Source organism: Cervus elaphus, chromosome 23 (genome assembly GCF_910594005.1).
Source record: "Cervus elaphus chromosome 23, mCerEla1.1, whole genome shotgun sequence".
Lineage (NCBI taxonomy): Eukaryota > Metazoa > Chordata > Mammalia > Artiodactyla > Cervidae > Cervus > Cervus elaphus.
In genome coordinates this window covers 7,203,565-7,218,805 of record NC_057837.1, presented here as the reverse complement: position 1 = coordinate 7,218,805, position 15,241 = coordinate 7,203,565, and the positions used below count along the sequence as shown (strand labels likewise).

The following is a 15,241-nucleotide window of genomic DNA, read 5'->3' as shown; positions in this document are numbered from 1 at the left end:
GCTTCTCTCTGTAGATACGAGCACTGCAGTATTGAAAGAGGGCTACGGAATGCAATGATGCAGTGGGCTGATTTTTGTACTCTTCTTAACACTCAGTGTTTCTGGAAATGGATAGAAAAATGAGGAAATGAGGAAATGAAGTCAGAGCCCTGCCTGCATTGATATTCTGCCTCTCCCAGGCAGTAAAATATCTTTAAAAGAGAGTATTTCCACAAGTTATTAAGCCATCAGTTTAATGGAAGACTTAGAAGTGGGTCTTCATGGGGTCAATAAAGTAGTCACTCTTCTGTGAGACATTTAGCAGCTGTTTTTTTTAATTTTCATTTGGTTGGTACTTTGATATTTCCTTGTGCTTTTACCTTTTGCTTTTATTGAGCTTAGAATGGACTAATTTTATCAATGATATTAAAAATAGGTTTGTTGAGTGCTCAGTTCTAGACTGAGTGCTGGACTTGGTGATTCAGCAGATCTCTTCCATCTCATGAAATTCTCCACATACAGGAGAATCTGAAGAATTCAGGTTAAAAATATTTTTCCCCAACTCTTTGTCACTTCAGTTTGATACTGAGAGATTATTACTGAAGAAATTAATACATGTTTATTTGCCATAGTTGATATAGCTGTAATTTAGATCTAAAAGAACAGTTTTATAAAAATATGTAAATAAAGATGTAGTTAGATATATAAGTATTTTAGAATCTTTGCTATAAACTTCATATTGCTGCTAAACCTATTATAATAATTTGGTGAAAAATTCTTAGAAGTCCTTGTTCTTCAAAAGGATAGTAATACCAAAATGAACATTCTTTAGGGTTTGGTGGGTCTTCTTTAGCATGTAGGATAATGTTTAGCAATGTGCATTCTAGATGTTTTCCTTAAAATGACTCATATTGTAGATTCCTGGGGATAAACTCCATCTGGTTAGTCTGATCTTAGTTTGCATATATTCTGTTTACTTTATAGACTTGATTTTTTTTTAACTTAAATATACTAATTTAGTAAACTGTTTGAATTTGATTAGGGAAAATGTAACCGATTGATGTGCTTAAAATTAGTACAGAAGTTTTCGTGAATGGATTATAGATAAAACAAAGTGATTGTTGAAATTGGGTGATGAGAACAGGAGGTTTATTATACCTTCCTTACTCCTTTTGTATTTTTGAAATTTCATAACAAAGAATCATTTTCTTTAACTAACCAGCAGATAAATTGCATTAAATATGATTTGAAAGATAACCCACAGTGTACTTGTTCAGTCGCTAAGTCATGTCTGATTCTTTGTGACCCATGCACTGCAGCCTACCAGGCTTCCACAGTGCACTACTTCATGCTGCTGTTAATCACTGCCGTTTCTCAATTTTCTGAGAGATAAGGCTACCTCTCTTCACTGATCACCCATCTAAAAGCATTCTTTTCCTCAAATGTGTTTTATTTTTGTCTCTTCTGGAACTTCCTATCTTTAATTATTACTACTATATACCTTTGTTGTTTGGGGCTTCCCTCATAGCTCAGTCGGTAAAGAATCTGCCTGCAATGCAGGAGACCCAGGTTCAATCTCTGGGTCGGGAAGATCCCCTGGAGAAGGGAATGGCAACCCACTCCAGTATTCTTGCCTGGAGAATCCCATGGACAGAGGAGCCTGGCAGGCTACCGTCCATGGGATCGCAAAGAGTCGGACACAACTTAGCAACTAAACCACCACCATACCTTTGTTTATGTGGCTAATTTCTTTTAATAGATTGTAAAATTTTTGAAGACAGAAACCATATATCTGATAACTGTTGTCTCTCTCAAAAGCCCTATATAGTTCCTGTATTTAGAAAGTATTCCCTAAGTATTTGTTGAACAAACAAAAGAGTTAATCAGAAGTTATTTTGTAAACTTAGCCATTTTTGAAAACTAGTTTAATTTTAGATTGAATTGTTTGGTTTAAAAGAAATTAGGTTTTTCTTCACATTTATTTGTCTTGGTCCTTACAATAAACTGTATTTATTTTTTATATTCATCTTTAAGGCTCTTGCTGAAGAGGCCAGTGAAGATGATGTTCCCTCTGATGTTGATATGAATGACCCATACTTTGCTGAAGAAGCTAAAAAAATAGGTAAGCCAACCCATATTTGTAATTTTCAGTTGGAATCTAAAGCGAAAAAGGTGACATGGGTAGAAACAATGTAAGCTATGCATTCTTTCGAAACCCCTAGAATTTGTGTCGCCCCCTTGTGGCTTATAAGCAAGTTTGTCCTGTTAGATGTAGCCACTGGTCAGATCGGAGGGTCAGCATGTCCCCTGTACGTACAAGAAGTAATTTCATTATGGGAAGCTTTGGGTGAACATGATTAATTTCACAGTTTACTGAGGATTCCTTTCTGGATTCTAGGTAGATTGATTATAAAAGGATGAGGAAAAAAGGAAGTCATATCTTTGTGTGCTTTCACTGCTTTTATATAACACATCCTTTCCAGGTCTCTCTTTGCAAACTCTGTGAAGAATTGGAAGTATGGAATAAATCCATTTGTGTTCATGTGGATATGTTAAAATTTTTACATGGCTTGCATGTGTGAAACATGTGTACATGGTGGGAAAACATTTTGGCTCCAGTTGACCCAGCATCTATGTTTCATTTTATCCCATTTCATTTATTCTGCTTCATGATTAGCTTTCATGTAGCTGAAAAGCCAGCTTCCTCCCCTTTTTCCTTGAATCCCTAAATAAACTCTCAGGTATCTGATTTCCAATTTCCAAGGAGCCTTGTTTCCATTGCACATGCACCAGTCAGTTCTCTCCTGAATGCATTCATTCTTACCTTTTCGTCCATGTAAAGTGTGTGTGTATAAATATGTATGGTAAGGTTCAGACCATACTTGGACAAGTCAGTACAGGACCACTGTAAGCTTTTCCCATTTGTTCTCATGCATTTTGCCCTTCCCTGCTCTGCATACCACACACATGAACCCCAAAGGCTTGCTCCTGGAGCAACTCCAAGCTGGCATTGTAAGAAGGATTTTATGAAGTTTCCCTGCTTCTCGTCCCTTGTGACTAGTGGGCCAGAATAGTTCTCTACAGGAAAGTCAAAATTGCTCAAAATTATTTCCTGGTTGTTATAGCCTTGTAGTACTGATGTTTTATTGATGAAAAAGGGGATCAAGATGAATAAACTCTATTATAGGATGTGGGATTCTTAGGAATTGGAAAGGGGAATGGAAACTTAGCATCTTCTTCTTCTTATCATACCTGAGCAGTCATTTCTAGAAGATGATGGATTTTAGCCTTATTCTCGCATTTCAGGAAACCAAGTTTATAACGGAGAAATGTGAAGCATTATCATTTCCTTGTTCTCATTCCAAAGTGCTTCATTTGGCTTGTGAAATCTGGTCAAACTGCAGAACTCAGAGTAGAATTCAAAGAGTAAGTTATGTAGCGTGGTGGCTTAGGGTAACTTGTTTCTTGGAATCAGCACATTAAATTGTGAATAGTTTTCTTTAAAGTTAGTATCAAAAGTTCCAAAGGAAAATACAGATAAAGTTTGCTTGTTTTCAATATACTTTTGATTTCAGAATAGTTCCTAGGAATAATAATTTATATCTTGTTTTCTTTTAAGGAAAAAGTGATTTTTTAAAAAATTTACATAAAAATTAAACCAAGACATGGTCTCACCATATATTGTTTATTCATTCTGTCAATAAATATTTTTGAGTGCCTGCCAGGTGCTAAACACTGTGGTATGCTAGAGATGCAGTACTAATAATACAAGCCAAGTTACACCCCTCAGCGTTTATGGTTTTAGGGAAGGGAGGACATGAAGTGGCAGTTTAGTCACCAAGTCATGTCCGACTCCTGTGACCCCATGGACTGTAACCCACCAGGCTCCTCTTTCCATAGGATTTTCCAGGTAAGGCTACTGGGTTGCCATTTCCTTCTCCAGGGGATCTTCCCAACCCAGGGATTGAACCTGGGTCCCTTGCACTGCAGGCAGATTCTTTACAGGTAACAAATAAGAATGTTATGAGAATAGGATCAGTATTCTAAAGGAACTAATAGGATAATACAGAGCATGTACCAGAGAAGGAGGAGAGTGGCTTTCTTATATAGGGTGGGTGAAGCAAGCTTCTTGGAGATGGTAACATTTGAGATGAGACCTGCAGAATGAGGAGGAGTCGGGCACGGAGAGCTGGGGGAAAGAGCACTGCAAATGAGGGGAAGGTGGGTAGAACAGCCGTGAGGTGAGAAAGAATGTGTGGTGGAATTGAAGGACACCACTGTGGCTGGAACGTGGGCAGAGGGCAGTTTAGTGTGAGGCACGGCCTTGTGTCGCAGCGACAAATTTGGGTTTTACTCACTGACAGTGGGAGGCCACTAACGGGTCTTAAAGCAAGGATGTTAACATGGTGTGGTGTGTATGTAAGCCTTCTCCTCTGGGTCCTGTGGAGAACAGACTGAAGAAAGCATGCTGAGAGCTGGGAGACCAGGCTTTTGCAGAGGTCTAGACAAGATGGTTAGTCTACACAGCTTACTAGTAATATTTTCAAAGCATGACTCCTAGATTCTTGTTTTGAATCTCTGCAATTGTTGTTGTTTAGTCACTCAGTCATGTCCGACTTTTTGTGACCCCGCCCCCCCATGGACTGCAGCATGCCAGGTTTCCCTGTCCTTCACCATCTCCCAGAGCTTGCTCAAGGTCATGTTTATTAAGTTGGTGATGCCATCCAACTATCTCGTCCTCTGTTGTCCCCTTCTCCTCCTGCCTTCAATCTTTCCCAGCATCAGGGTCTTTTCCAGTGAATCAGCTCTTCACATCAGGTGGCCAAAGCATTGGAGCTTCAGCTTCAGCATCAGTCCTTCCAGTGAATTTTCAGGGTTGATTTGCTTTAGGGTTGACTGGTTTGATCTTGCAGTCCAAGAGACTCTAGAGTCTTCTCCAGCACCACAGTTCAAAAGCATCAATTCTTTGGCACTCAGCCTTCTTTATAGTCCAACTCTCTCATCCACACATGACTACTGGAAAACCATAGCTTTGACTAAACCTACCTTTGTCAGTAAAGTGATACCTCTGCTTTTTAATATGCTGTCTAAGTTTGTCATAGCTTTTCTTCCAAGGAGCAAGCATCTTTTAATTTCATGGCTTCAGTCACTATCTGCAGTGATTTTGGAGCCTCAGAAAATAGTCTGTCACTGTTTCCATTGTTTCCCCATCTATTTGCCATGAAGTGATGGGACTGATGCTATGATCTTAGTTTTTTGAATGTTGTGTTTTAATACAGCTTTTTCACTCTCCTCTTTTACCTTCATCAAGAGGCTCTTAGGTCCCTCTTTGCTTTCTGCCATAAGGGTGGTGTCATCTGCATATCTGAGGTTATTATATTTCTCCCAGCAATCTTAATTTTAACTTGTGCTTCATCCAGCACTGTATTTCTCGTGATGTACTTTGCATATAAGGTAAATAAGCAGGGTGACAATATACAGCCTTGATGCACTCCTTTCCCAATTTGGAACCAGTTTCGTGTCCCATGTCTGGTTCTAACTGTTGGTTCTTGACCTGCATACCGGTTTCTCAGCAGGCAGGTCAGGTGGTCTGGTATTCCCATCTCTTTAAGAATTTTCCAGAGTTTGTTGTGATCCACACAGTCAAAGGCTTTAATATAGTCAATGAAGCAGAAGTAGGTGTTTTTATGAAATTCTCTTGCTTTTTCCTGTGATCCAACGGATGTTGGCAATTTGATCTCTGGTTCCTCTGCCTTTTCTAAATTCACCTTGAACATCTGGAAGTTCTTGGTTCACGTACTGTTGAAGCCTAACTTGGAGTATTTTGAGCATGATTTTTCTAGCATGTGAAATGAGTGCAGTTGTGCAATAGTTTGAACTTTCTTTGGCATTGCTATTCTTCGGGATTGGAATGAAAACTGACCTTTTCCAGTCCTGTGGCTGCGATAATGTTCTTCTATTTGCTGAGTTAAGGAGAATCTTAGGAAAGGATCAGTAGTATATAATTGGTCTAAGATGTCAATCAGATATCTACATGGAGGGATTAGGTTAACATTTATATATGAGCCTTGGAGATCAGCTGAATTACAAATATATACTTAGGAATTGTTAGCTTATAAATAGTATTTCAAACCACAGAACGAGAGGTAGGAAGTGTTGGTGAGAGAGGAAGATGCATGTTTGGGCCCTGAAATCAAGAGCCTGCATAAAGTACCGTATCCTGGAGTCGGTATACCTGGGAGGTAGGAAAGTTTAAGAAACTGAGAAGGAACAGCTGTGAAATAGGAAAAGCGTTTGTGAAATAGGAAAAGCGTTTGTGCTTGGAAGGGTATATAGTTCAGTTCCCACAGTTGAGCAGGACAGAGATATTCTAAGCCAGATGGACTTCAGTATATTTATAACAGCTTTACCCCAGGCAGTCCCAGAGCTAACTTACTGTTCAAAAAATATGGAGAAATCAAGTTCCCTGACTGATGCCAGACCTGGTATTTGGCTCGGGTTAGGAGCCAATATGAGTACCAGAAATCTTTTTTAATTCTTCCTTCTCTTTCTTCCCTATAGACTCTAAATTTGCTGTATTCTTTCTATTTTTATTCTAAGCTGCAAACTCAATATTAGATGTGAGTTTTGAAAATGTACTTCTAGAATGAGTTAAAACATTTTTTTTTTTTTGTAGAAATGAGATGGTGGGATAATGTGCTTATTGCTATCTAAATGCATAAGCTCTAATAAGATTTTGTTTTTTAAGAAGTAGGAGTGAATTAAAGTATATCACATGTAAATATACCCTATTAGAGTGTATCCTTTGTCTTGACAACTTTAGATATTTGATAAAATACCAAGAAAACCTAATAAGGTGAGACTTCCTGGCAGTCTGTTGGTTAAGACTTCATATTTCCAGTGCAGGGGGCACAGGTTCAATCCCTGGATGGGAACTAAGGGGGAACTAAGGTCTCACAGACAACACAACATGATGGAAAAAAAAAATCTAGTAAAGTATACGTACTTGGTTCATTCAGCCAGTATGCTGAGTACTTACAGTATACTACTCATATGTTACTTTACAGTTTACAAATGGTTTTATAAGCATTTTGTAACTCTTCACGTGCATTGTAAAGACCAGAGCCAGGACCCATATGTGTCAGAGCTGGACACAAGGACTTGCTGGCTTTCCAGGCAAGGCTGAATGCCTTAGTTCAGAGGAAGATACACAGGCGGTATATTTGTATCTGATTATGAGTCAGCGCTCTTGGGTGCAGGAGCTTGCTGCTAAGTGTGAATCATTAGGGGATTTACCACTCCCATCTGGTAGATACAGAGACCAGTCTGCCCTCCAGTGCATTCTCTTAACTGCTGTCCCACAAGAAGTGCTCAACTGAACACTCTGAGAGAACTTTTTTACAGGAACAGTCCTCGACTTTACAAGTAATGGAAAATGAAATCATAAAGGTAACATTTCAGAACAGGGACTTTCATTTCCCCAGTAGTCTTCATCTAAGTTAGGTCTGAAAACTTTCCAAAGGGAAAATGCTTTTTTTTTTTTTCTTAAATAAATGAATAAGTAAAGATGTGCCCGCTTACTGCGGTCTTGTTAACAGTGCAGAAAGGGTCTCTACACGTTATTTATCTTCGGACTAAACAGGTCAGTTTAGCACACAGTAAATTCTTCTTGAGCAAAGAAATTTTCATCACACTAAAATTAGATACCATTTTTATTCCCAACCATCTTGGAGACTTTTTTCCTCCCTACTGAAGTCTTCCTTTCAAGTTTATTTTTATGGCTTTTCACCAGGTTGTTATAAAATCTGAAAGAGTTCATTGTGGGCTCTTTGAAAGGATTTCCCACAGCTGTATGTGAAGATCTTTATCTCCTTCATGTATTAATCATAGACAGCCTGATTTTTCCCCGTGCTAGCGTGATCTTCTGCATATGTCACTTGTCTGTTCACTTCAAAAGGAGTTCTTGCCTTAAGAGTATAGGAGCAGAGGTAAACTGAGGGTGTGGGGGTCAGACTCTAAGAAAGTGGAACCTTGATGATACTTTTATATATGTGTGTGACACGTACGTGCATGTACTTTACAGCAGAGAAAAGGCTATAATCTTAAAACAGATATATCATTCCCTGAGAAACATTTGAGATAAGGAACACTGTCTCACTTAGAGAAAGGACTACATACAATAATGTTTTCTTCTTGAAAGTGCAGACAGATGCCTTGGCAGCAGTGAGGGGTGAACTTGGCCACACTTTATACACCGTCATCTTCTCTCAGCCGAGAAGGGCTGCCCCCATGCAGAGGGCTAATGCCCGCAAGGCAGCTTCTAAAGTGGTTCAAGAGGGAGGGGACATATGTATTCCTATGGCTGATTTATGTTGATGTATGGCAGAAACCAAACAATATTATAAAGCAATTGTCCTCCAATTAAAAATAAATAAATTTTTTAAAAAGAAAGCTTATCTTGACTTCCTGTTATCTGTCACTAGATATGGTTATTCAGCCATCATGATATGTTCTCTGAAATTTATTATTTCACAACAAAGTGCTTTGTAAATGGAAAGAACTACTCCAGGGAGACTGACACTTGATAGCGCAGGGTAGAGTGTGGGGGTTACCAGAGCCTGAACTGGAGTGCTAGGGTTTGCATCATGGTTCCTTTGCTTACTCAGCTTGAGACAAGTTACTCAGTCTCTCTCTGTTTCAGTTTTGTCAACAACAGAATGAAAATTGTAATAAATAACAGAATCTACCTCATAGTGTTATTGTGAGGATTAAAGTAGTTCATATGTAAAAGGAAGTAAATAGCACTGTTTCCTGATGCATAGTAAGTGCTGTAGCAGTATTAAATTGTTACTGTTTTCTAAAGTAGTAACCACTGGTTTCTTTGCATTGGAAGGACAACTCTGAGCTCATCCAAATACAAATAAGAGTGTCCAGAAGCTCAGAGAAGGTTGACATGGTGTAATAACATTCTGGAAGGTGGCTTTGTGGATTCTGAAGCTTCTTACTCTTTCTTCAGACTGGTTCTTCATACTTTGACACCAATTATCTTTGAACTCTTCCTAACAGACACACAAAAAGAAGAATAAAACAGAGCATCTGTGTGATCACAAGGAACCCAGAACATCATATATATGTAGCCAGAATGTTATAACAATAATAGCAAATAATAGCAGGTAGTTTATAGCACCATGTGCCTGATGTTAACTAAGCTCTTCACATCTATTTAGTCCTCACAGTAACCCTAGATGGTAGGTGCCCCACTTTACAAAGGAGGACACAAACATGAATGCTATAGCTTGAGTGGAGTTGAGCCAGAGTTTAAACCCAAGGTAATCACTCCAGACTCAAGTGCTCTTAACCGCCATTGGTTACTACCTCTCCTTCAGGAACATCTCATCTGACATCTTGTGGTCTCCAGAAGTCCCTGCATCCTTGGAAGTTTTTCTAATCAAGAGCCACCTTTGCCATAAGTAATTTTGTCTAATAATAGTAGACAACAGGAAGTTAAACAAAGATCAGCTTTGTCTTTGTAGAAGGAGAAAGGGTTTTGTTAAACTTTTACTTCCAGGTAGTTATTGTCAAATTGTCACTAAACAGATGAATTTTTCAATTTGCTGATGAGTTTTAAGAGTTTATATATTTAAATTACTTTTTTTTTCTTTGATCTCTTCTATTGTTCTTATTCTAAGAAAACGTTTCTTCTACTTTAAGATCAGGTAGCTGTTCCCCTGTATTTTTTCATAGGTTTTTTTGTTTGTTTATTTTTTAGTTTTAACTCTTTAATACATCTGCATTTTGTTTTTCTGTACATTATGCCGTATGGCTCCTAGGTTGGGAAGATCCCCTGGAATAGGAAATGGCAACCCACTGCAGTGTTCTTGCCTGGGAAATCCCATGGACAGAGGAGCCTGGTGGGCTGCAGTCAGTGGGGTTGCGCAGACTTGGACATGAACGAGTGACTGAGCACAACATGCACACAGCCATCGCTCAGGATTACTTTGCAGAATAGAGCAAGTTGCCTAGCACCAGTTATTGAATAATCCCTTCTTTTTCCAGTGACGTATGGTGCTACATTTTATTATATGCTAAGCCATACTGTTCTGTTTTTCTCATTGTATAGTTACAACATTTTTGGTTTTTTCCACTTTGTAGTACACTTTAGCATACTGTATCACTAGTAAATCAGATCTATCTCATTCCTTGCAAAGATTTCCTTGAATAAAATTTTATTTAGAATTTTATTAAATGTATATATGAGAGAATACTGAATTCTATCTAGTGTTTATTCCATTTCTGCCAAAATGATCTTACAAGTTTTCTTTTTAATTGATGTAGAATTATACATTACTTTAAGAAGAAATTCCTTTTTTATAATATTCACTCATCATGTCCAGACCATTATTATTCTATTCATACCCATAGTCATCTCAGTAATACTTTTTTTTGTTTGTTTCTTTAGTTTCTATATATTTATTGGTAAGATTATTTCTTAGATACCTTGCATTTTTGTTATAAACAAAATTTTTTAAATAAATAGTATAAGCAAATTGTTGTTTGTGACAGTCATAATTTTTAACCCTTCTATGTTGGTTTGTTGTGCCAGGTATAAAAGAAAAGAAAAAATCAACAAAATCTGCAAAAGATGACATATCTCCAGAGGAAGAAGCTGAAATAGAAAGACAAAAGGTAATGGTCATGGTTACATGTTTAATGGACAAGTGATATGTACACTTCAAGTGAAAGTGTCCATATGAGTTTCCAGTATGTCTAATTAAAAAATAACTGATTTTAACAGTGAAGTTTATAAATATTTTAGCAGCATTATTTTAAAATATCTCCTTTTCACCAAACATTTCTCCAAGTACAGAGTTAAAATTTAGCTCACACCCAAGGCATGTCCCTTTGTGATTAAGAGGAAAATATCTTATCTTTTAAAACCCTTATTATAACTGACAATAAAGGACAAAACCGACAATAAGAGACAAAAATACTAATATTAAAACCTCAAAATAATATTGACATGGTTTTAATTCAGTCTAAATCTGTCCTGTAATAGAGTTTGCTTTATGGTTTGTTAAATGCTCCTTTCTCTCTTTTTATTATTGAAAATTAATGTGCAGAATTAAAGCCTTTCTTGGAAGTGTAGTGAATATTATCCTTAAGCAGTTCATCATAACCCACAGCACAAAGTAGTACGTGTTTTTGCTGAGACAGGCATTGGAGTCAGCAGCATTCCTGAGTCTGATGTTCACAGCACTGTCTAGGAGGGAGCCAGGCTGGTCACCTAAACTCTGCATCTTAATGCATCTTTTATTGCATATGCAATAGTGTTCATAGAGTTAAGGAACACAAAGAAAATCCTTGTTTGTAGGAAATTATTCTAAAAGGAAAGCCAGCTGTAGGTACCAGTCATGGAAAGGAGAGGAAATTAAAGCAGTCCAAGTGGGTAGTGGAGGAAGATTGTTTTCTCTGTAGCATGCATGGTTGTTTACTTGATTCTTGAAGATTTACATTTAATCTTGTGGTCAGTAGAAAATACCTGTTGAGTGGAAACAGGCATTATATTAGATTTCAGAAGCAAATACTAAGATCTTGCCTTCATAGAAATATATCAATATTGAAGAAGTAGAGGCAAAAACAGCAAAAGAAAAAAGGAGTTCATTGTTCCTAAAGCACATGTGTGGAAAGTCTAGTCTGTATCACAAACTACTACATGTTTACGAGATTTAGTGTCTGCTTAAAAAGACCAAAGTGAAAATGAGGAATTTTTATTTGGGGAACTTGAGGACTTTTGTTTCTACCACCTACTGATTAGTTACATAATGTGAAATATGGTCTGGTTTTTAAATAAAGCGTTCACTCCTCTCCTGTTGTCAGTGATGTTGCTCCAAAAAATTATACCTGTGCTGTCAGCAGTCTGTGGATTTCTTTATGGGTCAGTGATCCACAGCCAGTGGTGGATGACGGGTGTCACCCCAGAGCACTGATGACGGGCTTCTCCTTTTCTGAGGGGATTTCTGTGCTCCATACCCCTGTTTGAGGAGAGAAAAGCACTGTCGTTTATCTGAACTCTCTTTTTCTCTCCACAGGCTGAAATGGCTTTGCTTGTGATGGATGAGGAGGAAGAGAGCAAGAAACACTTCAATTATAACAAGATTGTGGAGCACCAGAATCTGAGCAAAAAGAAGAAAAAACAGCTCATGAAGAAGAAGGAATTACTGGAGGATGACTTTGAGGTAACCAGGGACAGAAGTCATTATGCTGTTAAAAGCTGGCATTGAATCTAAAGTCAGCTCTTTAGATAAAAATTGAGCTTGGCCCCTTGAGCTCAGGAAGGACCCATTGTAGAGCCAAAACTACCATCTTTTTAGTCCAGTATAACCAGTTCATCCCCAGGGTGGTTCTCTGAGCGTCAGGTGAAGTAGTAGGCTTCTCTTTTGGTAGCTATGTTGCACCAAAATATGTAGCTTTTAGCGTTAGAATCACATGCAGTGTGATGCTCACACTGGGAAAGTTCTGCATCATTAAGCCTGTCAACGAAATAGCAGATTCACATCACACTCTGTGAAAGGGCCAGAGCCGTGGGTGCGATGTTTTTGTTTTTGGCTGCGCTGGTCTGCGTTTCGCTGCGTGGGCTCTCTGTTGCACTGCACAGGCTTTCTCTAGCTCTGGTGAGCAGGGCTGCCCTGTAGCTGTGGCACTCAGGCTTCTCGTTGTGATGGCTTCTCAGAGGAACATGAGCTCTAGGGTGCATGGGCTCGGCGGTTGAGGCATGTAGGATTAGTTGTCCAGTTTGTGAAGTCTTCCTCTACCAGGGGTCAGACCCACATCTCCTGCGTCGGCAGTCAGTTCCTTAACCACTGGACCACCGGGAAAGTCCCAGGCCACACTGTTTTAATTGCTCTCTTGTTTCCACTGTTCCCTCTTTTCCCTCTTTTTTGCTAAGTACATATTTCTAGTGGCTACACAGTCCCCATGCTTGAGTTTGAGCACTGTACAGAAAACTTACAGACTGCTCTCAGGAACTATTTGATGACTTCCATCCATTGGCATGGAAGAATAGACTCCGAAGAAGATGGGAGAGATTTTGAATTTGTTTAGAGAATTGAGATAAGCACACAAATAACTTCTAAGCAGCATTGAGAGGGACTTTGAGACCACTGTGTAACTCTGGTTTCTGTAAGTCAGCTCCAAGTATGGTGCTGTTCCACTGAATCAATTTTTGGTAAATTAGTTTTCTTAGAAAAAGTTAAAAGCAGAGAATTATTTATAGTCAAATATTCTATTATGATAACTAATCATCATGCAGAAAATGGTGTCTTATGCATGATGACCATCACATATAAAAACATTTCTCGTGAGTGTGGTAGTAGTATCACGCCTGTGGTCCTTACTACAGATAACTCTACAGTCCATCTCTGGGTGGGCTCTTTTTCACAGGGGAATGATGAGTGGCAGTGAGGGAGTCATGCTCACTTGCTGTCTGGTCACTCCTGTACCCAGCAATACTTGAAGGCCTGGCTGGAGTTAAGAGTATGCTCTTAAAATGTGGGAATGCAGTGTTTTTGTAGAAAGATAAAGGATAAATTTGAAGCTTGTATCTGTCAGATCTTAGTCTTGGGGGTACCATCTTTCCCATTATGATCTTTAAATCTGCTGTTTTGATTCACTCTTCAGTAGCTGCTCATTTTGGCACCAAGGTTGAAAAAAAAAATTTATTGTACTAAGAAGGCAGTGACTTCGCCTAAAATTCCAATGGGAGATACCATCACTGGCTTAATTATCTCAGCCAGAAAGAGATTTCACACCGTAAGCATAGGTGAGCCTGTGGCTCCTTTGCTCACTCCTGCAGACAGTCTAAGAGGCTGCAGTAGTAACAGACCACTGTGTCTATATAGACTGTGATAATTCCCTTCCAAGGATATTGTCATTGTGTGATAAGAACAGTGTGCCCTGCACATGTGATTCAAGAATAAACTTAAAAACTCCATTGAAGATCTGTGGAGGAATGGCTTTCTAATGAGTCAATGCAAAATACATTTGTATTTTTTATCATCAGTTCACTGACTTTTTGAACTCTGGTCTTATTAGGTTTACTAATTTTATGTATTTATACTTTCCTTTTGGGTTTGCAGGTCAATGTTAAGGATGCAAGGTTTCAGGCAATGTATACTTCCCACTTGTTCAATTTGGATCCTTCAGATCCTAATTTCAAGAAAACAAAAGCTATGGAAAAAATCCTTGAGGAGAAAGCCCGTCAAAGAGAACAAAAAGAGCAAGAACTTACTCAGGCAGTAAAGAAAAAGGAGAGTGAAATTCAAAAGGAATCACACAAGAGATCCATTGATCCTGCCTTGTCAATGTTGATTAAATCTGTAAAAAACAAAACAGAGCAGTTTCAAGCAAGAAAAAAGCAAAAAGTCAAATAATTGTTTGTTGTTTCTTTTTGAATTGAGAATGTAGAAAGTATACAGAAGTGGTGGAAGGATTACTTATTGGGAACAGTCTACCTTTCAAGAATATTAGTAAAATCTGACAGTCATAAAATTTATTTTCCATGTATAACAGACCTAATTGTGGGTGGTTGAAAGATTTGTACTGTATATTTCCACAAATTAATCATAATCAATCCAGACTATAAGGTTTATAAAATTTTAATATTTTTTACTCTGTTAGCTTTTTTAAAGACTGTTTACAATTCCTATGTAAAAAATAGAGTACTACCCAAGTCTTGAGTTGGAGTAAGAGTTGGGAACAATTTGAAAATATGTATATGCAATACATTAATTTCTCTGGAAGCAGGAGGCAGATTTAGATATTTGTTTAAGTAATTTATTTTTCTAGCCATAATGAATAGAAGCTAGTAACTTTCTTTGTTGTTTGGTCATGTTTATTATAGTTCATTAATTTATAAATAAAAGTTTTTATTATTTTGTGTACACTGATTTATTTCATCTTATTCACCTCGAATAAACCACTCTCTGGAAAACTATCTAAAAACCGAACTAACTCTTTAAGAGTACATCTCCATGAAAAGGCAGTTCCAGGTTTGCATTACTCATAATTGTATTTGAAATGTTTGTGAACTCTGTGATGATTTTTCTAATTATAGTAACAGGAAATCCTTCTGTCTGCCCTTCAGATTTTTGAAATGCCTGGAATGGTAGATATGCTGCTGTGGAGTTTAAGAAATCTTAATTTTTTAATTAAATTAAAACACACCTTTGAGGCCTTAATACTCCTCCATCTCATCTGGTCTAGA

The 15,241-nt window shown here is 38.0% G+C and overlaps 1 protein-coding gene across 1 annotated transcript in view; it reads left to right on the top strand.

Moving 5' to 3' along the window:
* Positions 1-14,918, top strand: part of ESF1 (ESF1 nucleolar pre-rRNA processing protein homolog) — a 52,417-nt gene extending 37,499 nt beyond the window's left edge. The window contains exons 11-14 of the mRNA XM_043883267.1: positions 2,014-2,101; positions 10,583-10,665; positions 12,069-12,215; positions 14,115-14,918. Of these exons, the coding sequence (XP_043739202.1) occupies positions 2,014-2,101; positions 10,583-10,665; positions 12,069-12,215; positions 14,115-14,408 (612 nt within the window). The 3' untranslated portion in view covers positions 14,409-14,918. The remainder of the gene's footprint in view (positions 1-2,013; positions 2,102-10,582; positions 10,666-12,068; positions 12,216-14,114) is intronic.
* Positions 14,919-15,241: the final 323 nt, after the last annotated feature.